The sequence below is a fragment of the Lepidochelys kempii genome, chromosome 6 (assembly GCF_965140285.1).
Source record: "Lepidochelys kempii isolate rLepKem1 chromosome 6, rLepKem1.hap1, whole genome shotgun sequence".
Lineage (NCBI taxonomy): Eukaryota > Metazoa > Chordata > Testudines > Cheloniidae > Lepidochelys > Lepidochelys kempii.
In genome coordinates, this window is record NC_136385.1 from 11,391,786 (window position 1) to 11,419,283 (window position 27,498).

The following is a 27,498-nucleotide window of genomic DNA, read 5'->3' on the forward strand; positions in this document are numbered from 1 at the left end:
CGCCAGCACCGAGGTCAAAACAGGGCATCTGTATGGGGCAGCTGCCCTCCCCATGGCGCTGGGCAGAGACACAGGTGTGAGCTCCTGTAACACACATGGTGCAGCCCTCCTGAAAGACACACATACCACACAATTAGGAAGGCCAAAAAAGAATGTGAAGAACAGTTAGCAAAGACTCAAAAAGTAATAGCAATTTTTTTTTAAGTCCATCAGAAGCAGGAAGCCGGCTAAACAACCCGTGGGGCCACTGGACGATCGAGGTGCAAAAGGAGCACTCAAGGACGATAAGGCCATAGCGGAGAAACTAAATGAATTCTTTGCATCGGTCTTCACGGCTGAGGATGTGAGGGAGATTCCCAAACCTGAGCCATTCTCTTTAGGTGACAGATCTGAGGAACGGTCCCAGACTGAGGTATCACTAGAGGAGGTTTTGGAACAAATTGATAAATTGAACAGTAACAAGTCACCAGGACCAGATGGAATTCACCCAAGAGCTCTGAAGGAACTCAAATGTGAAATTGCAGAACTACTAACTGTGGTATGTAACCTATCATTTAAATCAGCTTCTGTACCAAATGACTGGAAGATAGCTAATGTGACGCTAATTTTTAAAAAGGGCTCCAGAGATGCTCCCAGCAATTACAGGCCTGTAAGCCTGCCTTCAGTACCAGGCAAACTGGTTGAAACTATAACAAAGAACAATATTGTCAGACATATCGATGAACATAATTTGTTGAGGAAGAGTCAACATGGTTTTAGTAAAGGGAAATTGTGCCTCACCAATCTACTAGAATCTTTGAGGGGGTCAACAAGCTTTTGCTGCCAAATTCTTCCAGCCCTACCAGCGGCATTAGCTTTGTCGGCAGGACAGCGCTCCTGCCGACAAAGCCGCGTTCACACTGCCACTTGCGTCGGGCAAAACTTTTGTCTTTCATGGGGGGGGGCTTTTTTAAGTACCCGTGAAAGACAAACGTTTTGTTGACAACTTCGCAGTGTAGACATACCGTTACTGAGAGACTGACAAGCTGCACAGCCTGGCCTGAGCCCTGTTGTCCCCACTGATCCTTACTCCTCTCCAAGAGCCAGGAAAGAACCCAGGAATCGGGGCTCCCAAGCCCCCGCCCTAGCCAGCTCCCTACGGCCCCACGCACAGCCCAGGGGCGGGGACCGGGCTGCCCCCTTACGGGCTCCTGCCACTGGGGCTCCAGGTGCCGCGAGCGCCCCCGGCGGCCGGACTCGGGACCCAGGCGTCCGGGGGGGCTGCTCCAGAAAGTCCCTGCGCTGGGGCCTCCCCCGGCTGCTGGAGCTGGCGGCGCAGGCGCGAGCGGGGAGCGCGGCAGGGTTGGAGCGGGGCGGGGCCTTCCCGGACACCTGGGTCCCAGCCCGGCCCCTGCGCAGGGCGGGTCCCGGCTGCAGCCCCAGGCGGGCCAGTCGGTTTCGGGGAGGGACCAGCCGCGGGGCGGGAAGTCGCTGCCCGGGCGGAGGAAGCGGCCGGGGCCGGAGCCGAGCCCGGCGATGGCTGCAGCGGGGCCGGCGCAGGTAGGACGCGGGGCGGGGACTCCCCGGCCGGGCACTGGCTGGTCCCGGCTGGGGCCGAGGGGGGCCGGGACCGGGTCCCTCCCGCGCTAGTGACCCCGGGGCTGGGAGCGGCTCAGCGCGGCCAGGCAGGGGCCGGGGGTCAGGGGCTGCAGCAGGCGGAGCGCTGGGGCCGGGGAGCGGCTTTGGGGCCCCGGGACCCGCCCACAAAGCCGGGCGGACATGCGGAGCCAGGCGCGACCCCTTTACCCCGAGTCCCCGGGGGGCTGTGTGGGGGGGTCTCCCTGGCTCACAGCTGCTGGGCTGGGGGTTCCCCGGGAGCCGCTGCCCTCGAACCCGCGTCCCCTGCGGAGAGCCCGGGCTGGGGCTGGCGCGGAGGGTGCTGAGTGTGTAACGCTTGTGCCAGCAGCTGCGGGTGGCGTTTGAGGAGGTGGCTCTGTATTTCACCCGGGAGGAGTGGGAGCTCTTATCCCGGCCAGAGAAGCAGCTGTACCGGGACCAGATGCTGAGGAATTACCGGGCCCTTGTTTCCCTGGGTAAGGACCGATTTATCTCTACTCATAGCTGTGAAACGTTTGGGTTCCCTTGATGCCTCAGCTGCCATGTGCCACCCCGTGGTCGGGTGTTGGCAAATGTCGGCCCCTTTCAGGTCGGCTTCCTGTTGAAGCAGAAATCAGGACTATCGAGTAGTGTTGTCCAATAAAAATTCCATGTTAGCCACGCTGCGAGCCACACTTGTGGTTTTGAATTTTTCTTCTTAGCCACATTATAAAAAAGCCACTTGCATTAGCCACAATTCAGTAGCCTATTAGGCACATGTGGCTAGTGGCGAACGTATTGGACTCCGCTGCTATAGAGCCTGGGGCTAATCTTAGGGCTTGGCTACACTTCCAAGTTAGAGCGCATTAAAGCAGCCCCGGGCGCCCTAACTCCCGACCCGTCCACACTGGCAAGGCTCTTACAGCACCTGGACTCTGCAGCCGGAGCGCTCCTGGTAATCCACCTCCACGAGAAGCACAATGCTTGCTGCGCCTCGGCTGAGACGCCCGGGCGTCAGTGTGGACGACATGTTGCATTACTGTGCTGTGATCAGCCTCTGGAAACGTCCCATAATCCCCTTAAGTCAAGTGGCCACTCTTCCCAATGTTGTGACCTTGGCTGTAGGAATGCGGATGTGCCCTTTCAAAGCTCCATTTCTGACAGCTGGCTGCTTAGCTGCTCCGGGACAAAGCAACCATTGCTGTGGAATGCTGCTTGCTGTGAGTGTGTGAGATGGGGTGGGGGGGGGGTCTGCTGCTGTCTGAACTTACAAGACAGCATGCTGACACACTCTCTGCCCCCCAAAAACCAACTCTCTCCCCCCACTTACCCACAACACAGTCCTTGTCACACTCCACCCACCCACACCATTTGAAAAGCACGTTGCACCTCTTGAACGCTGGGCTAGCTACCACAATGCACTGCTCTTTGTGGCGTTGCAAGAGCTGCTAATGTGGCCACGCCAGTGCGCTTGACTCTGACAGTGTGAACACACTGCAGCTCTTTCCCTACTGCGCTCTCCGAGGGCTGGTTTAACTCCCAGCGCTCTACATCTGCAAGTGTAGCCAAGCCCTCAGTGTAACTTGTTTACTTGCATTACGTACCTCAGTCCTGGCACAGCCATGGTAGCAAACAGTCACGTGAACGACAACCTCTTCCAGGAATCCCGGCCAGACACCGATGGCAGCAACTCTGCCTCAGGAACTGACTCTAGCTAGAAAAATAAGGCAGGGAGAAAACACATCTGCTGCTTGCAGCAGCTCCCAACCTCCCTGAAAAGAACACGCATCATACATTTAACAACTGTATAGTAGAACAACGCTTGCAACCTAAGCAAAAGAACTGATAGATTTGTAGAATGGCGCCACCTGGTGACACCTGCCATGGCACATGTTGTGGCTTATGCCTTAATGATGTACTGCCAAGTGTTGAATTTGAGCTGTAAGAGGGCAAAGGACTAAACTTCCCTTCTTCCAAAGTCTTCCCCACCATAAATTTTTAAGGAGACAGTTGGGTAAGTGAGAGAGGGTAGTTGGGGACTTTGTATCCACCCTGTCTCTTAATGAGAGTTAATGGGGTGTTCAATGATATTTCAACTCGTTCAACTCGTTGTCCTATGGAACTTACTGCCACAAGATAGCATGGAGGCCAGGATGAGAACTTTTTGTGGAACATCTGGAGTTCCCCTAGTAAGGATTTAAAACTGGGCCCCCCACTGCAAATTGAGATGGGTCATAGACGTTGCACTTCAGAGTATGAACTAAACTTGCCTGGTGGGAGATGAGAAGAAATCTCTAAGGAAGGCTTATTTCTTTATTCTCCTGCTTGGGATCTCTTGCGCTTTCCTAGGAAGCAGCATCCAAGGTCAGTGTCCCATCATGCCAGGTGCTCGGCAGACACACCCTGATCGAGATGGGGCCCTGTTGTGCGGGGCTGCACCAATATATAAATGATTCCCTGCCCCCAAAATTTTATTAATAAAATTGATTCTTTCCCCTCCAAACAGGCTATTCAGGTTCCACACCGGATTTAATCCACCGGATCGAGCTAGGGGAGGCAGAGCTCTGGATCCAGGATGCCGAGGACTCCAGGGAAACCTCAGGGCCTGAGAGCCCCTCCTCAGGTGAGTCGTAATAATCCAGTCCCTTCTGATTTATACAGCTGCTAGTGGCAGGCTCCTTAATGTAGAAGGCAAAGGCAGAGCGAGCTCCACTGTCTGGGAGCTGAAGGGGACAAATGGAGGCTGGGAATTAGGGGTCAGTGTTTATCTGGGAGGGGAAGGGACCATTGGGAGAGCTCCCCTCATGGCAGCTTGGATTCTCCATCACTGGGAGTCTGTCAGTGGAGATGGGGTGTCTCTTTCTCAAAGCCCTGCTGTAACTCAGCCAGGAGTTACTGGGCCAGAGGCAGGAATCACTACGGGGGAGATTCTCTGCCCTGGGTTAGGCAGGAAGCCAGGCTGGATGGGTACAATGAGTCTGTCTGGCCTTGATATCTTGAATCATAGAAACGTAGGACTTGATGGGACCTCAGTAGGTCATCTAGTCCAGTCCCCTGCACTGAGGCAAAGCTAAGTATTATCTAGATCATCCCTGACAGGTGTCTGCCTCACTTGTTCTTAAAAACCTCTAATGATGGAGATTTCACAACCTGCTTAGATAATTTGTTCCAGTGCTTAACTACCCGTAGAGTCTGGAAGTTTTTCTTAATGTCTAACCTAAATCTCTGTTGCTGCAATTTAAGCCCATTGCTCCTTGTCCTGGCCTCAGTGGATAGGGAGAACAATTTCTCACCCTCCTCTTTGTAACAGCCTTTTACGTACTTGAGGACTGTTATCAGCTCTCCCCTTCTTCTGCCCCCCCGCCAGTCTTCTCTTCTTCAGACTAAACAAACCCAATTTTTTCAATCTTTCCTCATGGGTCATGTCTTCTAGACATTTAATCATTCTTGTTACTCTCCTCTGACCCTCTCCAGTTTGTCTATATCCTTTCTGAAGTGTGGTGTCCAGAACTGGACACAGTACTCCAGCTGAGGCTTTACCAGTGCTGAGTAGAGTGGAAGAATTACTTCTCGCATCTTGCATGCAACACTCCTGCTAATACATCCCAGAATATTTGCTTTTTCCCCCTCCCCCAAAAAACGATTCCATGGTTGACTCATATGTAGTCTGTGATCCACTATAACCCCAGATGGTTTTCTGCAGTACTGTTTCCTAGGCAGTCATTTCTCATTCTGTATTTGTGTAACTGATTATTCCTACATAAGTGTAGTACTTTGTGTATGATCTTATTGTATTTTATCCTATTTAATTCTGACCTTTTCTCCAGTTTGTCAGGATCATTTTGAATTCTAATTCTGTCCTCCAAAGGGCTTGCACCCCTCCCAGCTTTGAATCATCCATAAACTTTGAGTGTACTCTCTATGCCATTGTCCAAATCATTTATGAAGATATGGAATAGAACTAGAGCCAGGACAGATCCCTGTGGGATCCCGTTCAATATAGCCTTGCAGTTCATTTATGAACCATAATAACTACTCTCTGAGTGTGGTTTTCCAACTAGTTGCACGCACAGCTTATAGTAGGTTTGCCTAGGCTATATTTCTCTAGTTTGTTTATGAGAAGACAGTATCAAAAGCATTACAAAAGTCGAGCTGTGACATGTCCTGCTTCCACCCTGTCCACAAGGCTTGTTACCTGTCAAAGAAGAATATTAGGTTAGTTTCACATAATTTGTTCTTGACAAATCCATGTTGACTGTTACTTATTACTTTTATTTCCTTCTAGGGGCTTACAAATAGAATGTTTGATTACTTGCTCCCTTATCTTTCCAGGTACTGAAGTTAAGCTGACTGGTTTATAATTCCCTGGGTAGTCCTTATTTCCCTTTCTATAGATGGTACTATATTTACCTTTTTCCAGTCCTCTGTTTTCTCTACCATCCTCCAGGAGTTCTCAGAGATAATCGCTAATGGCTCGGAGATCTCTTCATCCAGATCCTTAAGTATTCTAGGATGTATTTCATCAGGCGCTGCTGAGTTGAAGGCATCTACCTTGTCTAAGAAATTCATAACTATTTCTTTTCCTATTTTAGGCTCAGATCCTACCCCGTTGACACTAATGTTCACTATGTTAGTCGACCGATCACTGCTAACTTTTTTGGTGAAAACTGAATCAAAGGAGGCATTTAACAGTTTGGCAATTGCTGCGTTTTCTCTTATTGTCTTTCCCTCCATTTAGTAATGGGCCTAGCCTGTCCTTGATCTTCCTCTTGCTTCCCATGTATTTGTAAAATGCTTTCTTGTTCCCTTTTATATACTTAGCTAGTTTAATTTGTTTTTAGCCCTGGCCTTTCTAATTTTGTCCCTACATATTGGTTCAGTTCTAGAAGTGGGTCATTACAGCTCCACCATGCCTCAGATTCCTCACCTGTGTAATGGAGAGGGCATTGGGACTGTGAGGCTAAAATCCGTCTGTGTGTGTCAGCGGATCTGGCACGGGGGGGGTGGGGAGAAAAGCACCTGGGTAGAAATACAAGCCTGCCGGTCCATAGACCACATCACCTTCTTCTAGGCTTCCCACACCTCAGAAAATCATACCAAGGGAAGGGTTGTCCTAGAGATTTTTGAGATGAGTTTCATGCCTCTGACCCTCCTCTCTCAAGTTATGAATGCTGGTGTCCTATGGCCCTGGGCACGTGGGTCCAAATATAGCTCAGAGAAGGGCAAAAACCTGCTCGCAGCCTAGGAGAGCATCCCAGAGTCACTGGCCCTCGGCAGAGAAGGTACTGTCCTCTCCAGGTTCCCACCCCCTCTCTGCCAGTTCATTGCGCACATAACCTCTCAGACTGGAGAAACCTTCTCCAGCGAATAAGGAGAAAGCTGGGAATGGCTCGAGGCAGAGCAGGATCAGTGATGTACGATGAGTGTGAGGGGACGCCACATGGAGGATGCAATTTGTAGAGCAGGTCTCAGGCACTTGTAGAGCTTCACTGTAATGTGCTAAAACTGCCCCGGGTTCCAGGCAGCTTCTGCAGGGGAAGCTGATGTGTTTGGGGGCCAGACGAAATCGTCCTACAGGCTATGGTGTGGAGTACCCTGGTGTATGGGCAGGGTGTGAGGGAGAGGAGGTGGCATGGCCTTGTCACATCCCCACTAGTCCTGCTCTCTCAGGCGTGGTCTACATTGGGGGTGGGGATCGATCTAAGATACGCAACTTCAGCTACGAGAATAGCGTAGCTGAAGTTGACATATCTTAGATCAACTTAGAATCACTTACTTCGCATCCTCGCAGTGCGGGATCGACGGCCACTGCTCCCCCATCGACTCTGCTTCCGCCTCTTGCAGTGGTGGAGTTCCGGAGTCGACGCCAGAGCGATTGGGGATCCATTTATCGCATCTACACTAGACGAGATAAATCGATCCCCAATAGATGGATCACTACCCGCCGATCCTGCGGGTAGTGTAGACGTGGCCTCAGTGGCATGAAATCGTTGTCACTTGCATTGCTTCAGTGTCCATGCTTAGCACAGCCCTCAGCCCTAACGTGTCTGTGACTGTCTGTAGATCAAAGGCCACTCTCACTTTCCAGCACAGCATTGTCACTGATTGGGTTGTAAAACAATACAAACATGTTTTTCAGGTTACATCACACACCCTGAGTGACAGGTTACATCCCTTCAACCCCAAACCCCACCCTCTTGAGGATTTTAGTTTAGTTTTCATAGAATCATAGAATATCAGGGTTGGAAGGGACGCCAGAAGGTCATCTAGTCCAACCCCCTGCTCGAAGCAGGACCAATTCCCAGTTAAATCATCCCAGCCAGGGCTTTGTCAAGCCTGACCTTAAAAACCTCTAAGGAAGGAGATTCTACCACCTCCCTAGGTAACGCATTCCAGTGTTTCACCACCCTCTTAGTGAAAAAGTTTTTCCTAATATCCAATCTAAACCTCCCCCACTGCAACTTGAGACCATTACTCCTCGTTCTGTCATCTGCTACCATTGAGAACAGTCTAGAGCCATCCTCTTTGGAACCCCCTTTCAGATAGTTGAAAGCAGCTATCAAATCCCCCCTCATTCTTCTCTTCTGCAGGCTAAACAATCCCAGCTCCCTCAGCCTCTCCTCATAACTCATGTGTTCCAGTCCCCTAATCATTTTTGTTGCCCTTCGCTGGACTCTCTCCAATTTATCCACATCCTTCTTGAAGTGTGGCGCCCAAAACTGGACACAGTACTCCAGATGAGGCCTCACCAATGTCGAATAGAGGGGAACGATCACGTCCCTCGATCTGCTCGCTATGCCCCTACTTATACATCCCAAAATGCCATTGGCCTTCTTGGCAACAAGGGCACACTGCTGACTCATATCCAGCTTCTCGTCCACTGTCACCCCTAGGTCCTTTTCCGCAGAACTGCTGCCTAGCCATTCGGTCCCTAGTCTGTAGCTGTGCATTGGGTTCTTCCGTCCTAAGTGCAGGACCCTGCACTTATCCTTATTGAACCTCATCAGATTCCTTTTGGCCCAATCTTCCAATTGGTCTAGGTCCTTCTGTATCCTATCCCTCCCCTCCAGCGTATCTACCACTCCTCCCAGTTTAGTATCATCCGCAAATTTGCTGAGAGTGCAATCCACACCATCCTCCAGATCATTTATGAAGATATTGAATAAAACCGGCCCCAGGACCGACCCTTGGGGCACTCCACTTGATACCGGCTGCCAACTAGACATGGAGCCATTGATCACTACCCGTTGAGCCCGACAATTTAGCCAGCTTTTTACCCACCTTATAGTGCATTCATCCAGCCCATACTTCCTTAACTTGCTGACAAGAATACTATGGGAGACCGTGTCAAAAGCTTTGCTAAAGTCAAGAAACAATACATCCACTGCTTTCCCTTCATCCACAGAACCAGTAATCTCATCATAAAAGGCGATTAGATTAGTCAGGCATGACCTTCCCTTGGTGAATCCATGCTGGCTGTTCCTGATCACTTTCCTCTCATGCAAGTGCTTCAGGATTGATTCTTTGAGGACCTGCTCCATGATTTTTCCAGGGACTGAGGTGAGGCTGACTGGCCTGTAGTTCCCAGGATCTTCCTTCTTCCCTTTTTTAAAGATTGGCACTACATTAGCCTTTTTCCAGTCATCCGGGACTTCCCCGGTTCGCCACGAGTTTTCAAAGATAATGGCCAGTGGCTCTGCAATCACAGCCACCAATTCCTTCAGCACTCTCGGATGCAACTCGTCCGGCCCCATGGACTTGTGCACGTCCAGCTTTTCTAAATAGTCCCTTACCGCCTCTATCTCCACAGAGGGCTGGCCATCTCTTCCGCATTTTGTGATGCCTTTGTGCATTTGTATATAAGCACTTGAGATAACCTGTTCATCGCCCCTCATTCCCAGTATGAGGCAGGAGCCCTCCCCTCACAGACATTCCTGCCTGTGCTTCCTCCCGGTATCCCGCTTTCCCACTTACCTCAGGGCTTTGTTCTCCTTCCCCCGGTGAACCTAGTTTAAAGCCCTCCTCACTAGGTTAGCCAGCCTGCTGGCAAAGATGCTCTTCGCTCTCTTCGTAAGATGGAGCCCGTCTCTGCCCAGCACTCCTCCTTCATGGAACACCATCCCATGGTCAAAGAAACCAAAGCCTTCTCTCCGTCACCACCTGCGTAGCCATTCGTTGACTTCCACGATTCGATGCTCCCTACCTAGGCCTTTTCCTTCCACGGGGAGGATGGACGAGAACACCACTTGCGCCTCCAACTCCTTTATCCTTCTTCCTAGAGCCACGTAGTCCGCAGTGATCCGCTCAAGGTCATTCTTGGCAGTATCATTGGTGCCCACGTGGAGAAGCAGGAAGGGGTAGCGATCCGAGGGCTTGAAGAGTCTCGGCAGTCTCTCCGTCACATCGCGAATCTTAGCCCCTGGCAAGCAGCAGACTTCTTGGTTTTCCCGGTCAGGGCGGCAGATAGATGACTCAGTCCCCCGGAGGAGAGAGTCCCCGACCACCACCACCCGCCTTCTCCTCTTGGGAGTGGTGGTCGTGGAACTCCCAACCTCAGGACATCGCATCTCATGCCTTCCAACCAGCGGAGTCTCCTTCTGCTTTCTCGCCCCAGACATATCATCTGGTCCACTCTCCGCAACGATACCTGTGGAGAGAACATGAAAGCGGTTAGTTACCGGTGTCTGTGTTACTGGAACCCGGACATTCCGCTTACCTCTTCTGGAGGTCACATGTTGCCAAGCTTCTTCACTGGCCTCTTGGCTCCTCTGTGCAACCTGCTCTAAATCTGTAGAGCTTTGTGCCCCTAGAAGCCTATCCTGAGTTTTGTCCAGGAAATCCTCAGTTTCCCGTATGCAACGCAGGGTTGTTATCTGTTGCTCCAGACCTTCAATCTTCTCTTCCAATATGGAGACCAGCTTGCACTTTGTACAGACAAAGTCGCTTCTGTCCTGTGGAAGAAAGACAAACATGGCACATCCAGTGCAGGTCACAACAGCTGAACCCCCCCTTCCATATCACCTTCCTACTACGAGCTTCCTCAGAGCAGTTTGCAAGACGTAAGCCTCACTGGGCTCACTCCAGGCGAACTCCCAGGCAAACTCCTACTGTGAGCTGCTCTGCTGTCCCCGCTGCTCAGCTGGTTCTCCGCCGCTCAGCTGGTTCGCGAAGCTCTGGCTATTTTTAAACAGCCAGGCTTCCCTGTCACAAACAAACAGTTTAGTTTTGCACAAAGAATGAAACATCAAGCGGAGGCTAAATTACTTCTTTAAAAGGAATTCCTTGAAAAGGACTCACTCCCCCACAGGAATAAGCTACGTTGTTCTCAGCAGCTTTAAACCAGTCTCAGTACATCCACATGAGGAAATTGTAGCCCCTCAACTAATTTCAAACCAATGTAGTTAAAACAGCACAAAAACTGGCAAACAGGCCTCATGCTATATAAGAGGAGAAAGTGAAGAACCAGCACCAGGTAAATAAACACCTCTGGTTAAAATAAAAACAAAATAAGTTTGAAAACAAAACCAGGGCCCCATTGTGCCAGGCGCTGCCTGTATCTTGGGCAGGCTACAATTTAAGCATAAAATGAGACCCAAGAGGTGCATGGTACACGTGGGAGCAGGTGCTAGGTGCTGCACAAACAATGTAGGGTAGAACCACCGTGACTAAGGTTGAAGATTTGTCGTGGAATTTTGTATTAAAAATTATGGAGCAGTTAAAGTAAACTTAGTAAAATCACAGGTCACTACATTTACTGTGACTGCTCCAGGATTTTTAATAAAACCTGCCCTGCCCAGAGGGCACTAGCCTCCCAAAAAGCACCCTCCCCCTCAGCACTGCAACCCTGACCACAGCCTGGTGCAGAGGGGTTGGTGTGGGCTAGAGAAGATCTGGGTGGCAAGGCCATTCACTGAAGTTTGCCCCCCCCCCCAACCATCATGAATGTGAGTGGGGGCAAATCTGAGTGGCACTGTAACCCCGCGGGCCAGGTCTCAATGCCCAGTGCAAGGCGTTGGGTCTATCCCTGTGGGACAGGAGCCATCATTGCAGGGTAAGGCACCCATCCAAAAAACAGTCATGGACAAATGGAGAAATCGCTCTATCCGTGACATTTTCTATCCTTGACAAACTTGTAGCCTTAACCGTGAGCTAACACTGGGATTGCCTCTGCTCTCTCCAACAGGGCATGGGATCCCGGGCGGAACGAGGAAATGGTCTGAGTGTGGGGAGAGTGCGGCAGGAAAGCAGGATTCCACATCCCACAGAGGGATCCATGCACAGGACACAGTCCATCGCCAGGGTAAACTCAGTCAGAGACCAGACCTGGCTACGCACCAGAGACTCCCCGTGGGCCAGCGTCGCCATCGCTGCATCGACTGCGGCAAGAGGTTCAGAAAACCCTCCGGACTCATCCAGCACCAGTGCGCACACACCAGGGAGAGGCCGTACCGCTGCTCTGACTGCGGCAAGGCCTTTGCAGAGAGCTCAAAGCTGAAAATACACCAGCGCACGCACACCGGGGAGCGGCCATACCACTGCGCTGACTGTGGCAAGAGCTTTACACAAATCGCACACCTGAGAACACACCAGCGCACGCACACCGGGGAGCGGCCGTACCGCTGCACCGACTGCGACAAGGGGTTCAACAGTGCCAATATGCTGACCCTCCACCGGCGAACGCACACCGGGAAGAGGCCATACCACTGTGCCGACTGCAGCAAGAGCTTTGCAGAGAGCTCAAAGCTGAGAATACACCAGCGCACGCACACCGGGGAACGGCCGTACCACTGCACTGACTGTGGCAAGGACTTTGCACAGATCGCAAACCTGAGAACCCATCAGCGCACGCACACTGGGGAGCGGCCGTACCACTGCACTGACTGTGGCAAGGGCTTTGCACAGATGGCACACCTGAGAACCCATCAGCGCACACACACCAGGGAGCGGCCGTACTACTGCTCTGACTGCGGCAAGGCCTTTGCAGAGAGCTCAAAGCTGAAAATACACCAGCGCACGCACACCGGGGAGCGGCCGTATTGCTGTGCTGACTGTGGCAAGGGGTTTACACAGATCGCACATCTGAGAACCCATCAGCGCACGCACACACCGGGGAGCGGCCGTACGCCTGTGCTTACTGCAGCAAGGACTTTGCACACAACTCAAACCTCAGACTACACCAGCACATGCACACAGGGGAGTGGCCATACAGCTGCCCCAGCCCTGAGCCCCGTCCCACCCCCTGAATCCCTCATCCCTGGCCGCAGAGCCCACACTCATTTTTAGAATAGAATAGAATCATAGAATAGAATATCAGGGTTGGAAGGCACCTCAGGAGGTTGTCTAGTCCAGCTCCCTGCGCAAAGCAGGACCAATCCCCAATTTTTGCCCCAGATCCCTAAATGGCCCCGTCATAAATATCAAGGGAAGGGTAAACACCTTTAAAATCTCGCCTGGCCAGAGGAAAAATCCTTTCATCAAAAAAAGGGTTAAGAAGCTAGGATAACCTCGCTGGCACCTGACCAAAATGACCAGTGAGGAGACAAAATACTGTCAAAAGCGGGGGGGAGGGAGAAACAAAGCCTCTCTCTCTGTCTGTGTGATGCTTTTGCCAGGGACAGAACAGGAATGGAGTCTTAGAACTTAGTAAGTAATCTAGCTAGATATGCGTTAGATTCTGTTTTCTTTAAATGGCTGAGAAAATAAGCTGTGCTGAATGGAATGGATATTCCTGTTTTTTATCTCTTTTTGTAACTTAAGGTTTTGCCTAGAGGGATTCTCTGTTTTGAATCTAATTACCCTGTAAGGTATTTACCATCCTGATTTTACAGAGGTGATTCTTTTACTTCTATTAAAATTCTTCTTTTAAGAATCTCATTGCTTTTTCATTGTTCTTAAGATCCAAGGGTTTGGGTGTGTGTTTGCCTATGCAAATTGGTGACGATTTTTATCAAACCTTCCCCAGGAAAGGGGGTGTAGGGCTTGGGGCGATTTTGGGGGGGAAAGACGTTTCCAAACGGGCTCTTTCCCAGTTATATATCCATTAGACGTTTGGTGGTGGCGGCGATAAAGTACAAGGGCAAAAGGTAAAATAGTTTGTACCATGGGGGAAGTTTTAACCTAAGTTGGTAAAAGTAAGCTTGGGAGGTTTTCATGCAGGTCCCCACATCTGTACCCTAGAGTTCAGAGTGGGGAGGGAACCTTGACATGGTGGCAGAGCGGTGGGATTAACTTGAAATCATTTAAGATCAATTTGAGATTCTTTTGAACCAGAAGCACAGATTTGAAAAGAAATTTTTTTTCTTTGGGCTGCTGAAAAGCAGGTTTTAAGCTGAAAGCAGTTAGGTTTTTTTCCTGCTTTGGGGACAGAGCAGAGACAAAAGGGAATTGTCTTTGGTGAGCTGGAGTTTCCCTACCTAAAGGCAGGGTAGTTAACCTCCTGCAGGGAAATTTACAAGTCTTCACAGACCTGAAGTTGTTTTTTTCCTAAGAGCAACTAGAGGGGTTTTCTATCTATTTGCCTGGAGACAAAGGTGTTAGGGTTTTTTGTTTTTGTTTTTTTAGGATTTTTCTGTAGGCTGACAATCACTATCAGAGAATATAGGTGGTACATTACAGCACAGCAAAATTTTACAAGCCAAGGTTTCTTGGGTTTTTTTGTTTATTTCTAACTCTCGGGTGTAAAGTTAGTTCAAAACAGAGAGGCAAAGATGACAGAAACCAAGACACAATACTAATTTGAGTTAGCCAGACTGGAGGCAGCGAAAGAGGCAGAAAAAGCCCTAGAAGCTGCCCACAGGAGAGAAATGGAGGCAAAGGATAAAGAAATGGAGGCAGCGAAAGAGGGAGAAAAGAACCAAGAGGCTGCCCACAGGAGAGCTATGGAGGTAGAAAAGAACCAAGAGGCTGCCCACAGGAGAGCTATGGAAGCAAGGGCCAAAGAACTGGAGAAGAAGGAAAAAGAGAGGAAGCATGCACTGCAGATGGAGAAGGCAAAGACTCGGCAGAATATACCAACAAACCCTAGCAATCCGCCTCCAGGTACCACTTCCCATCCCAGAAAGTTTCCCACCTACAAGGCAGGCGATGATACCGAGGTCTTCTTAGAAAACTTCGAAAGGGCCTGCCTTGGGTACAGCATCTCTACAGACCAATACATGGTAGAGCTGAGGCCACAGCTCAGTGGACCCTTAGCTGAGGTGGTGACTGAAATGCCTAAGGAACACATGAACAAGTATGAACTGTTTAAAACCAAGGCGAGAGTCAGAATGGAGCAAACACCCGAGCCTTCTCATCGGCGGTTCAGAGCCCTACGGTGGAAACCAGACGTGTCATTTACCCAACATGCCTACCACATTGTGAAACATTGGGATGCCTGGATATCAGGAGCAAGTGTTAAATCTTCAGAAGATTTGCCCTTCCTAATGCAAATGGAACAGTTCTTAGAGGGTGTTCCTGAGGAAATAGAAAGATACATCCTAGATGGGAAGCCCAAATCAGTAAACGAGGTGGGGGAGATTGGAGCCAAATGCGTGGAGGCCCCAAGGCCCCACCTACCCCCCAAGGAACCCTCCAGCCACCTTATCGTCCTGCCACACTGTTCTCCAGCAACCCACCTTGCCCCAGTGACCTGTCAGCTGGACAATGTGTTAGATGTAACGAGCCGGAGCATGTAAAGGTTAACTGCCCCAAAAACCCCAACAGATTACAGTTCATTGCACCGGAATCACACTAGAGGTCCTCAGGCCCAGATACCTCCCAGATACCCTTGGAGCGGAGGGAAACAGTGAGTGTGGGCGGGAAGAAGGTCACCGCGTGGAGGGACACCGGAGCACAAGTGTCAGTTATCCATGCTTCCTTAGTGGACCCCAATTTAATCAACCCAGAGATCCAAGTGATGATTCAACCCTTCAAGTCAAACTCTTTCAATTTGCCTACAGCCAAGTTGCCTGTCCAGTACAAGGGCTGGTCAGGAACGTGGACTTTTGCAGTCTATGATGATTATCCCATCCTCATGCTGTTGGGGGAAGACTTGGCCAATCGTGTGAAGCTAACCAAGAGGGTGGGAATGGTCACCCGCAGCCAGGCTAAACAAACTGTCACGCCTAGCTCTGTTCCGGAAACTTCTACCAGGACCTGGTCAGAGGTGATGGACCCGGACACCAGGCCAATGTCTGCAACAGCAGTAGTGGATCCAGTCCCAGAACCGGAACCCGTGGAACAACTAGCACCAGACCCATTGCCAGCACTGAATCCAGTACTTGCAACCCCAACACCAGAGGGCCCCACCGAACTTGAACCGGCAGCAGCCGATAACCCTACACAAGAGGCTCAGCCGGAGCCTGAACCCTAACATAGTGCTCCAGTGGAGAGCAGTTCACAATCAACGGAAACAGCCCCATCCCCTACATTGCTTCCAGAGGGACCAAGCATAAATCCACAATCCAATGAGGAACTGATGTCTCCAGCAGCAAGGGAATAGTTCCAGACCGAACAGGAAGCAGATGAAAGCCTCCAGAGAGCTTGGATGGCAGCACGGAGCAATCCACCGCCTCTCAGCTCTTCTAATTGATCCAGGTTTGTTGTAGAAAGAGGACTTTTATACAAGGAAACTCTTTCTGGTGAACACCAGGAAGACTGGCATCCTCGGAGACAGTTGGTAGTTCTAACTAAGTACTGGGTTAAGCTCTTGAGCTTAGCCCACGATCATCCTAGTGGCCATGCTGGGGTGAACAGGACCAAAGACCGTTTGGGGAGGTCATTCCACTGGGAGGGAATGGGCAAGGATGTTTCTACCTATGTCCGGTCTTGTGAGGTATGCCAAAAAGTGGGAAAACCCCAAGACCAGGTCAAAGCCCCTCTCCAGCCACTCTCCATCATTGAAGTTCCATTTCAGTGAGTAGCTGTGCATATTCTGGGTCCTTTTCCGAAAAAGACACCCAGAGGAAAGCAGTACATACTGACTTTCATGGATTTTGCCACCCGATGGCCGGAAGAGTAGCTCTAAGCAACACCAGGGCTAAAAGTGTGTGCCAGGCACTAGCAGACATTTTTGACAGGGTAGGTTGGCCCTCTGACATCCTCCCAGATGCAGGAACTAATTTCCTGGCAGGAACTATGGAAAGCCTTTGGGAAGCTCATGGGGTAAATCACTTGGTTGCCACTCCTTACCACCATCAAACAAATGGCATGGTGGAGAAGTTTAATGGAACTTTGGGGGCCATGATATGTAAATGAGCACTCCAATGATTGGGACCTAGTGTTGCAGCAGTTGCTCTTTGCCTACAGAGCTGTACCACATCCCAGTTTAGGGTTTTCACCTTTTGAACTTGTATATGGCCGTAAGGTTAAGGAGCCATTACAGTTGGTGAAGCAGCAATGGGAGGGATTTATACCTTCTCCAGGAACTAACATTCTTGACTTTGTAACCAACCTACAAAACACCCTCTGAACCTCTCTACCCCTTGCTAAAGAAAACCTACAGGATGCTCAAAAAGAGCAAAAGGCCAGGTATGATAAACATGCCAGAGAGCGTTCCTTCAAAGTAGGGGACCAGGTCATGGTCTTAAAGGCGCTCCAGGCCCATAAAATGGAAGTGTTGTGGGAAGGGCCGTTCACGGTCCAGGAGCACCTGGGAGCTGTTAATTATCTCATAGCATTCCCCACCTCTAACCGAAAGCCTAAGGTATACCATATTAATTCTCTAAAGCCCTTTATTCCAGAGAATTAAAGGTTTGTCAGTTTACAGCCCAGGGAGGAGATGACGCTGAGTGGCCTGAAGGTGTCTACTACGAAGGGAAAAGTGAGGGTGGCGTAGAAGAGGTGAACCTCTCCATGACCCTTGGGTGTATGCAGCAACGACAGATCCAGGAGCTGTGCACTAGCTATGCACCGACGTTCTCAGCCACCCCAGGACTGACTGAACGGGCATACCACTCCATTGACACAGGTAATGCTCACCCAAGTCCAACCTTACCGGGTGTCTCCTCAAGCTAAAACTGCTATAGAATGGGAGATCCAGGATATGTTCCATATAGGGGTAATCCGCCCCTCTGGCAGTGCATGGGCATCTCCAGTGGTTCTAGTTCCCAAACCAGATGAGGAGATACATTTTTGCGTGGACTACCGTAAGCTCAATGCTGTAACTCACCCAGACAACTATCCAATGCCACGCACAGATGAACTATTAGAGAAACTGGGACGGGCCCAGTTCATCTCTACCTTGGACTTAACCAAGGGGTACTGGCAGATACCGCTTGATGAATCCGCCAAGGAAAGGTCAGCCTTCACCATCCATGTCGGGCTGTATGAATTTAATGTACTCCCTTTCAGGCTGCGGAATGCACCCGCCACCTTCCAAAGACTTGTAGATGGTCTCCTAGCGGGATTAGGAGACGATGCAGTCGCCTACCTTGATGTGGCCATATTTTCGGATTCCTGGGCAGAACACCTAGAACATCTACAAAAAGTCTTTGAGTGCATAAGGGAGGCAGGACTAACTGTTAAGGCTAAGAAGTGTCAAATAGGCCTAAACAGAGTGACACCAGGTGGGTCAAGGAACTATCAACCCCCTACAGGCCAAAGTGGATGGTATCCAAAAGTGGCCTGTCCCAAAGTCAAAGAAACAAGTTCAATGCTTCTTAGGCTTGGCCGGTTATTACAGGCGATTTGTACCACAATACAGCCAGATCGCCGCCCCACTCACAGACCTAACCAAAAAGAAACAGCCAAATGCCGTTCAGTGGACCGAAGAGTGTCAGCAGGCCTTTAACCAGCTTAAAGCGACACTCATGTCTGACCCTGTACTAAGGGCCCCAGACTTTGACAAACCATTCCTAGTAACCACTGATGCGTCCGAGTGTGGTGTGGGAGCAGTTTCAATGCAGGAAGGACTGGATCAAACCTGTAGTGTTTCTCAGCAAGAAGCTGTCTGAGAGGGAAAGCAACTGGTAAGTCAGTGAAAAAGAATGTTACGCCATTGTCTACGCTCTGGAAAAGCTACACCCATACGTTTGGGGAGGAGGTTTCCACCTGCAAACCGACCATGCTGCACTACAGTGGCTTCATACTGCCACAGGAAATAACAAAAAACTTATTCGGTGGAGTTTAGCTCTCCAAGATTTTGATTTCGACATCCAACACATCTCAGGAGCTTCTAACAAAGTGGCTGATGCACTCTGCCGTGAAAGTTTCCCAGAATCAACTGGTTAAAATCATCCTTGAGATGTGGAAAATATTGTTAGTCTTTATATACTTTGTAGTATATTTAGAGGTGCATGTGTCTTATTAACTCTGTTTTCTCCTAGAGCTCCAGGAAAAAATCCCAGCCAGCGTTTCACTCTATCTGTGATTTGGGGGGCATCATGAGTGTGAAGGGAAGGGTAGACACCTTTTTGGGGTCCCTCCTGGCCGGAGGAAAAACCCTTTCACCTGTAAAGGGTTAAGAAGTTAGGATAACCTTGCTGGCACCTGACCACAATGACCAATGAAGAGACAAGATACTTTCAAAAACTGGGGGGAGGGAGAAACAAAGCCTCTCTCTCTGTCTGTGTGATGCTTTTGCCAGGGACAGAACAGGAATGGAGTCTTAGAACTTAGTAAGTAATCTAGCTAGATATGCGTTAGATTCTGTTTTCTTTAAATGGCTGAGAAAATAAGTTGTGCTGAATGGAATGTAGATTCCTGTTTTTGTCTCTTTTTGTAACTTAAGGTTTTGCCTAGAGGGATTCTCTATATTTTGAATCTAATTACCCTGTAAGCTATTTACCATCCTGATTTTACAGAGGTGATTCTTTTTACTTTTTCTTCTATTAAAATTCTTCTTTTAAGAAACTGAATGCTTTTTCATTGTTCTTAAGATCCAAGGGTTTGGGTCTGTGGTCACCTATGCAAATTGGTGACTATTTTTATCAAACCTTCCCCAGGATAGGGGGGGGGGGGTAAGATTTGGGAGGATTTTGGGGGGAAAGACTTTTCCAAACTAACTCTTTCCCAGTAACTGATGTTAGACGTTTGGTGGTGGCAGCGAAAGTCCAAGGGCAAAAAGTAAAATAGTTTGTACCATGGGGAAGTTTTAACCTAAGCTGGTAAAAATAAGCTTAGGAGGTTTTCATGCAGGTCCCCACATCTGTACCCTAGTGTTCAGGGTGGGGAAGGAACCTTGACAAGAGTCATGAACCAAGAAGCCGGCGCAAAAGGACTTGCTTAGACACTGGGGGCATATGGGAAAGAGTGCAGTGAGCATCTACTGACGATCTCCAGAGTGAAGGAGCTTCTGCGCTGCACCTTGGATAACCTGGGAGAGGAGGAGCTTAGGATCTTCAAGGATCTTCAAAATGACTGAAGTTGAACTGAGAAACACATCTATCACCAACCCCCGCATCCATGGGGACAAGCTGGATAGGGAAGGGTTGGCAGAGATGATGGAGGACATAATCAGTCACTACGGGGTGCGCTATGCTATAGAAGCAACCCTGAGCGTGCTGAGAAACAAGAACCAGAGAACCCAGGTGACAAGACTTTGAGATGCAGAGGGATTACATCAGACAAACCTGGGAGTGGAGATCAGCCCTCTTCAGAGTCAGTGATCTCCTGATGCAAACCTGGGGCAGCATGGGACAGAAGGAACTTGAGAGCTTGCAGATCAAAGTGTCTGAGATCAACCATGAGCAGGACTCTAACCCTGTTCTCTGCAATAGACTGGAGACAGCAGAGCCTGTGGAGGTCATGGAGGAGCTGATCCATGAGTGTGGGCAGGAACATGCTCTGCGGGTGACCCAGGACATCCTGAGAGGCATGAACAGGGTTGCCCTGGCACAGAGACTCATGGAGGCAACTAGGACGGGTAAGGAATGAGTCAGGGAGGGGAGATCGGCTCCTTGGGGAATCCCATTATATCCATGTCTCCTTTTATACGGAGGCTCCTAACTATTGGGAATGGTTCGAAAAGCCAGGAAGTGGGAACCGGTAATGAAGGCAGTTCTAGTTCATTGCAGTCCCATCCCTTGTATGACCCATGAGATGCAACCAACACTGTCATTTTCGCCTCCCATTTCCCCTGGTTCTCCACGGTTTTCCTTCCTGGCTCTGTGACATTTCCCTATTCCCTACAGACAGCTGTCTCCCCAGGGAAATATTTCTTGCTTGTTTTTTTTGGCAAAAGTTCCCTAAAACAGAGCAAACCAAGTAGAGGTGACACAGAGTGGTGGTAAAATCAGACCACAGGGGGTTTGTGGGAATCCCAGTGTTTTCATTGACAGGCAGGAAGTTATGTTTTGCTCATCTAAAAGGTGAGCAACATTCTGGGACACATCCTGCAAGGGGAGAGGATGGCTTTGGAGGGCATCAAGGCAGTGTACAAGGGAAGGAGAGAGAGGAGGGACCATATTTCTCCTGGTCCTTAGCCATACCCTCTCTGTGGAGGGAGAATATGGGAGACAAGGGGAAGACAAAAGATGGTCTGAACACCAGCTCCTGTCTCTGGTGCAGGAATAATAACAAATCCAGGGAGCAATGTTTAAGAGGTTGGTTAAGGCCTAAGGAAGCAGCTCCCAGCTCCTCCAATCCCAGCCTCTCCCAGCAGCAGGACCAGAGCTAAAGTGCGGGCTGCAGGGGAGTTCCTGGCTACTCTAGCCTCTCCCAGCAGGGGGCGCTGTAGGGAGCGAGGCAGGAGCGCTGGCTGTGTGGAAAGCTCTCAGCTACTCCAGTCCTAGTCATTGCCACCAAGAGCCCCTAAATGAATAGCCTTAGAAAACGCTGTATAAGTTGGGATCCCAGCCCCAAGGGACGTGGGGGGTGCCATGGGGCAGCTTGTACTGTAGCTGCCGATTGCTCCTTTCCTATGGCTGGAGAGAGGGCATCAGTTTCAGGAACAGTCGTAATGCAGCCTGGAGACTCTCCCCACTGAGAGATGCCAGTGGTATGTGCTCATCTGAAGCATTGTCTTCCTTCCCACAGATGCCTCGAGAGAGAACCAGTGTGAGCTGTGTCCGAGAGAGAAGGTACGGACTGTGCTCTCGCAAGGGTGTTGTACCTGTCAAGGCTGATTCCCCACTCTGGCACTTCAAGTGCAGAAGGTTGAGGCCCCGCAAGGACTCTAAAAATTAATACTTGCTACTCCAGGCTTTTATTAAACCAGGGGTGGGCAAACTTTTTGGCTCGAGGGCCACATCGGGGTTCTGAAACTGTATGGCGGGCCGGGTAGGGAAGGCTTTGCCTCCCCAAACAGCCTGCCCCCTCTCTGCCCCCTCATACTTCCCACCCCCCTCAGAACCTCCGACCCATCTAACTCCCCCTGCTCCTTGACCCCTAACTGCCCCTATCCACACCCCCGACAGGTCCCCAGGACTCCCACGCCTATCCAACTGCTCCCTGTCCCCTGATCATGCCGCTCAGAGCACCAGGACTGGCAGCCGTAAGTAGCACTGGAAGTAGCGCATTCCTACAGGGAGCAATTTAGTACACTACACTGGCGGCTCTTGCAGCCACGCTCCCCAGCAGGAGCTTGCAGCCCTGCCGCCCAGAGCACTGGTGGCACGGCGAGCTGAGGCTGCGGGGGAGGGGGAACAGCGGGGGAGGGGCCGGGGGCTAGCCTCCCTGGCTGGGAGCTCAAGGGCCGGGCAGGACGGTCCCGCGGGCTGGATGTGGCCTGCAGGCTATAGTTTGCCCACCTCTGTATTAAACCCCCATGTTACAGCTTTTCTTTGGCCTTGGATTGGTAGATGCTGTCAGCACCCAAGTGCAGAACCCCTTTGAGAGACCAGGAAGGCGCACTTGGGAACTCCTTCCTGGGCGGTACCCTCAAGCCCTTTCACCCCCCTCCCCCCCCCACTCCCTCCGGGGAAGAGCTGAGAAAGAAATAAAAAAGGAATTTGGCTGTTGCCACCAGCTAATTAAACAACATGTGCGCAAACCTTTTAAGACATACAAATTTAATTCTATTCTTAAAAAAGGCAAATTTTATTTTTAAAATAAAGGAAAGAAAATAAATCTGTAAACTCAGCTATTGCTTGATTTAAAAAAAAAAAATTACAAGGATTAAGCACCAAAAATAGTTTATTTGAGTTCCAACTTAAAGGTGCCAAGAGCACCTAGGGTTAGCACAGAGGAATCCACAAACCATAAAGAAATAAAAGAGAGAAACATAATCGCATCTTCCTAGACATTTCCTGGTCTATTTACATATCTGAGGTTTCAGATGAGTAGTTTCTAGATATGATCTGATGATTTTTCATACCTGGCCCAAGCTTCTTACAGCATCGCTGCTTGGTCCCCCTCTTCCCGGGAGAACAGACAGACAGACAGAGACAAAGGGGGCGTTTTTCTCAATTTTAAAAAGTTCCAGCCTTTCCATTGGCTCTTTTGGTCAGGTGCCAATTCACTTCCTTTTCCCTATGCATCGCAGTGAGACTTTTTAACCCTTTACAGGTAAAGCAAGTGGAGAACAGCTACTAAGAGGGATTTTATAGCTAACTGGCTGGCTGGGTGTCCATAACAGGGAGCTACCTGTCCCCCTTCATTTACCACAGTACCAGATCCAACTGGGACATTGTTCAGGAAGTTACCTCCATGTGGCTGTGTGTTGGGATGTGGAGTTGGGAAGCAGAAATGGCTAGAGGGGTCAGAAACTGTATCAATCCCAGTAATCAGTGAGGGTCTCAGTAGTTGCTCCCTGGAGGCACACAACTTTTTTTTTACTCCTTTTTCATCCATAGACTTAATTTCACTTACTCCTATCGCAACTTCCCCACCCCCAATTCCAGGATCTAGAGCAGGGGGTTGGGTGGGGGAAAGTCAGGACTTCTGGGTTTTATTCCCAGCTCTGGGAGGGGAGTGGAGTCTAGTGGGCTAGAGCTGGGGGTGCGACTGGAAGTTCCTATTTCTAGAAAGACAGCGTGGAGCCATGGTGACCCGGCTCACATCCTTTCCCTTCATGGTGGTTTAGCACGTTAATCTGTATAACAACAATAACAATGAATTCCAGATTTCCTGGTGGCGGGATGTGAGCCCTAGTGTTTTCCTCTGAAAACTGTTTTCGGTGCAGTGCTGTGCTGGGGCTTCATTGAGCCAACTTGGCATTTCCAAAATGGCAAGGGGAGGTTTTTATCTACAACCTTAGGATCCATCCACACCTTGTCCTGCCTTTGCCATTCAACACGCTGCTCCTGCTACCCAAATCCTGCCACCCCTTTCTAGGGGAAACATCAATCCTGCTATGTTTGGGTTAGTATAGCCACAGGCTGCGCAGAAGGGGTGCTGTTTCCATATGCTGTGCACGTGGGAACCCTCAGCCTCAACACGACCAGCCTCTGCCACTTGAGCTCAAGGCGACTCCCCCTTGGCTGGCAGCTGCAATAGTAGATCATTTATCCCGGCTGTGGGCTGCATTTATTAGGAAGAGCTGTCTCTCTTGTGCAGAGCCAGGGTGTCTGCAGAGCCCTTGGGAGCAAGGGGTGGAGGCACTAGCAAAGACAGGATTTCCCTGATAGAGTTTGGAAGGATTGTTCATAACTCTCTGAACCGCTCTTCCTGGCACCTGAAAGCTGATCACAAGTGCCCGTGCCCCCCCTCACAGAGCTGCTTCTCCAGCCCACTGAGAAGAAAACACTCAGCTTTCATAATCCTTTCACTGACCTCCTGGGGCATCTTGGTCACCTGGGGAATATTGCAGGAGATGACAGACGGTGGGGCAGAGTCCAGCTGATCCCTGAGTCCCCTCTGCGGCCGTGCTGTAAAGCCCCCAGGCCACGGAAACAGCCACAGCTGCTCGGGCTCCCTCTTCTCTACAGCTCTCCTGTGGGAAATCCCCACTGGAGTCATGTTAACCCCTGATCCTGTGTTCTAGGATCTACCAGAAGAAGTAAAGCCAGAGATCATTTAGGCCCCAGAGGGGAGCCAGGAGACATAGAATCATAGAATATCAGGGTTGGAAGGGACCTCAGGAGGTCATCTAGTCCAGCCCCCTGCTCAAAGCAGAACCAATCCCCAACATATAGGTAAGAACTGGGGTGGGGAATTCGGTGTCACCCCCTCTGCAGGAGTTCATGTCTGGGAGCATAGGCCAGTTCCTATTCCACCGTGTGCAGCATCCCTCAGGTATGGGCACGTTCAGACTTCACGATTGGTCTGACATAGCAGGGAAATACAGAGAGTGAAGCACTGTTCAGTGTGTAACCCACGTGGCTGCTCCATGACCAGGGTTATTAGGGAGAGCCTTTTGGAGATTTTGTGTGTATAATACACAGAGGGACCCCGTAGACATGGTCAGAACAGGGACAGGTCTGTCTAGTGGGGGCTGGGAGGCAGGACTCCTGGGTTCTATTCCCCAGTTCTTTCACTGACTCGCTTGGAGACTTAGGCAAATCATCACTGCTCCTTCGTGCCTCAGTTGTTCCATCTGAAAAATGGGGAGGAGTTGAGGCTTAATTCCCAAGTGCAAAGTTCTTTGGGAGCCTTAAATGGCAATTACTAGAAATATTCAACAGTAAGGATGATTCACCACAGGAACAAGCTACCAAGGAAAGTGGTGGATTCGCCATCTCTTGATGTCATTTAATGAAGACTGTTAGAGAGCTTATTCCTTCACTCTCCCACTTCCTTGGTCCTTCTCACATGAACAGAGAGCAACAATACCGAAAGTCTGAAGGTGCAAACAATTCAATGTTTACTGGGGTGAACTTCCAGCAAGCTTAAATCCAAGTTCCTTTTTCCTTATTTTCGAATCCCAACTTACGTCCTGTTTGCCCCTAATTTATATAGTAGTAATCTCAGCTATACCTTAACCAATCATTTTATGAAATTTATCTAACCAATCCTAACATATTGTAAATGATTAGCCAACCAATTATATCCCACCACCTTAATTAGTTTACACCCAGCAAATTTAATTATACAGCAGACAGAAACAATCACAGAACCAGACAGAGACCATGCAAATAAACAATAGCAAAGTGGGAACTATACTGACAAAACAATACAGAAGTGAGGATTTCACAACTATATCTATGAAGACATAAGGGTTTCCTAGCTGGGTCTATTGATAAGTGAGTTCTTACCAAACGGAAAACTATCAAACTAAATTTCCTTTTACATCTTCCTTTTACATCCTTTCTCTAAAGGTGATAAATTGGATCACCTTTCTAAGAGCCCCAGATTGCCTTATTTCAATGACTGGTTTGGAATGTAAGGATGTGACCATTCGCTTCCCAGCTTATGGCTGCCTCTGCTGCTTATCCAGAGGCCTTAGCCTAAGCACAGGGCCTCAGACTGTCACAGTGAGAAAAGGCCCTTACACAGATTCTTTCTTTTATACCTCTATAACTAGCTAAATGATAAACATATACCTAAATTCTTAAAGTATAGGCCTTTACAGACAGGCCTGAATATCTATATCCTAACAAAGACTAGATCCTTTCTAGAATGTGTTTGCCCAAAAAGTAGCTATTGTGTCATACAGGGGGCCTGTGACATGCAGGGTGTCAGATTAGACGCTCTAATGGTCTCTTCTGGCCACAAAGTCTCCTCATTTCGGAAAAACTGAGTGGAGCACTGGGAGCAGCGTCTGATGTTTTACTGTCTAGCCAGCTTGCTTCCGAGAATGAACAGTCATTGAGTGGGGTGATCCACAGGGAGTAGCTCAAACCTCCAAAGTGCCTGTCCAGCGGCAGGACATTAGCACAGCAAGGGAGGGGTGTGGCAGTGACATCACAAAGGCCTTTTGCAGGACCTCAGACTATTGGCCCAAGGTGGGGGGGAGGTGGTGACCTCACAGAGAGATGCTGACATCAGCCAGGCAGGACAGGGGCGAGGGGCCAGGGAAACCTCACAGACCCGTGTGGCTTTGCTTCAGCAAGTCTCCTTCTTGAGGTCTCTCTTTGAGGACTGAGAGAGTATTAGGGTTCACGTATGTGAGCGCGAGGAGGAACCTCTTTTGAGTTTTCTCCTTTCCTTTTACTGATTTGAGTAGAAAACAGACGTCCCTGTTTAGAAGGTAAGAGCCTCCTCGAGGTTTGAAACCTGCTCAGTCTGATTCATCTGGTGAGAGATGAATTCTAGGCGTGGAAAACACGAGCTTAAGGAGGCAGAATTTTATTCCGCACCTAGAATTTTGTCCCTTAGAATCACTGGGGACATTAGGGTTTGTCCTTTTTGTTTCACCTTTTCCTCCATCCCTCCCTCCTTTCTCTTCTTCTCTTGTTTCTTTTGTCCTTTCTCCTGTTCCCCTCCCAACACCAGGAGGTGTGTGTGTCATGGGGGAGAGCTCTGCAGCTCCCACTGTGGGAGGACCCCCAAAAATGTGGGGCTGAAATAGCGCTTAGGCACTGATCCCCACCAGTGACCTGGGCCACCCTTTGGGCTCTCTGGTGAGAACCCTCAGCCTCCCGTCCTCAGTCTCTACCCTGATTGCCTGAGCAGGGGGTTATTGACAGAGAGTAGTCTCAGGTTCTTGTTGTTCTCTTTTAAGACCAAGAAAGTAAGTCATAACCAGTCATATGTTTGACGAATTTTGCTGCTTTTTGGCATTAATTGTCTCTGAGCAGTTCATGATTCTCTCTAACATTCCAGTTCTCCTAAAATACTTGCTGAATAATTCCTGTGCCCTGTTGTTGGTCTGGAGCTCATTGGAGAGCACTTTATTCAGGTCATTCAATGTATGAAATTCAAGATCCGATGGTTAGTTTGAAAATCAGGGCTCTTGGGTCCTATTCCCAACTCTGCCACTGACTGGCTGTGTGACCTAAGACAAGTCAATTCTCCTTTCTCAGCGTTAGCTTCTCCCTCTTTCAAGTAGGAATAATAATGATCCTCTCCTACCTACCTCACGGTGGATAGAGGATGGGGATCCATTGGAGAGTGTCACTATGAGAAGTGCATATGAGGTGTCCTATCACGTTTACTCAGATCAGATTATGACATCATAGAATAGCT

At 49.7% G+C, this 27,498-nt stretch overlaps 1 protein-coding gene across 1 annotated transcript in view; it reads left to right on the forward strand.

Annotated features, from left to right (window-relative positions):
* The first annotated feature begins 1,435 nt into the window (after positions 1 to 1,435).
* Positions 1,436 to 27,498, forward strand: part of LOC140913678 (uncharacterized) — a 31,856-nt gene continuing 5,793 nt past the window's right edge. Inside the window, 7 exon segments of the mRNA XM_073350463.2 lie at positions 1,436 to 1,539; positions 1,946 to 2,072; positions 4,082 to 4,198; positions 11,759 to 12,675; positions 12,678 to 20,416; positions 21,529 to 21,572; positions 21,909 to 21,985. Coding sequence (XP_073206564.1) covers positions 1,516 to 1,539; positions 1,946 to 2,072; positions 4,082 to 4,198; positions 11,759 to 12,675; positions 12,678 to 12,818 — 1,326 coding nt within the window. The 5' untranslated portion in view covers positions 1,436 to 1,515 and the 3' untranslated portion in view covers positions 12,819 to 20,416; positions 21,529 to 21,572; positions 21,909 to 21,985.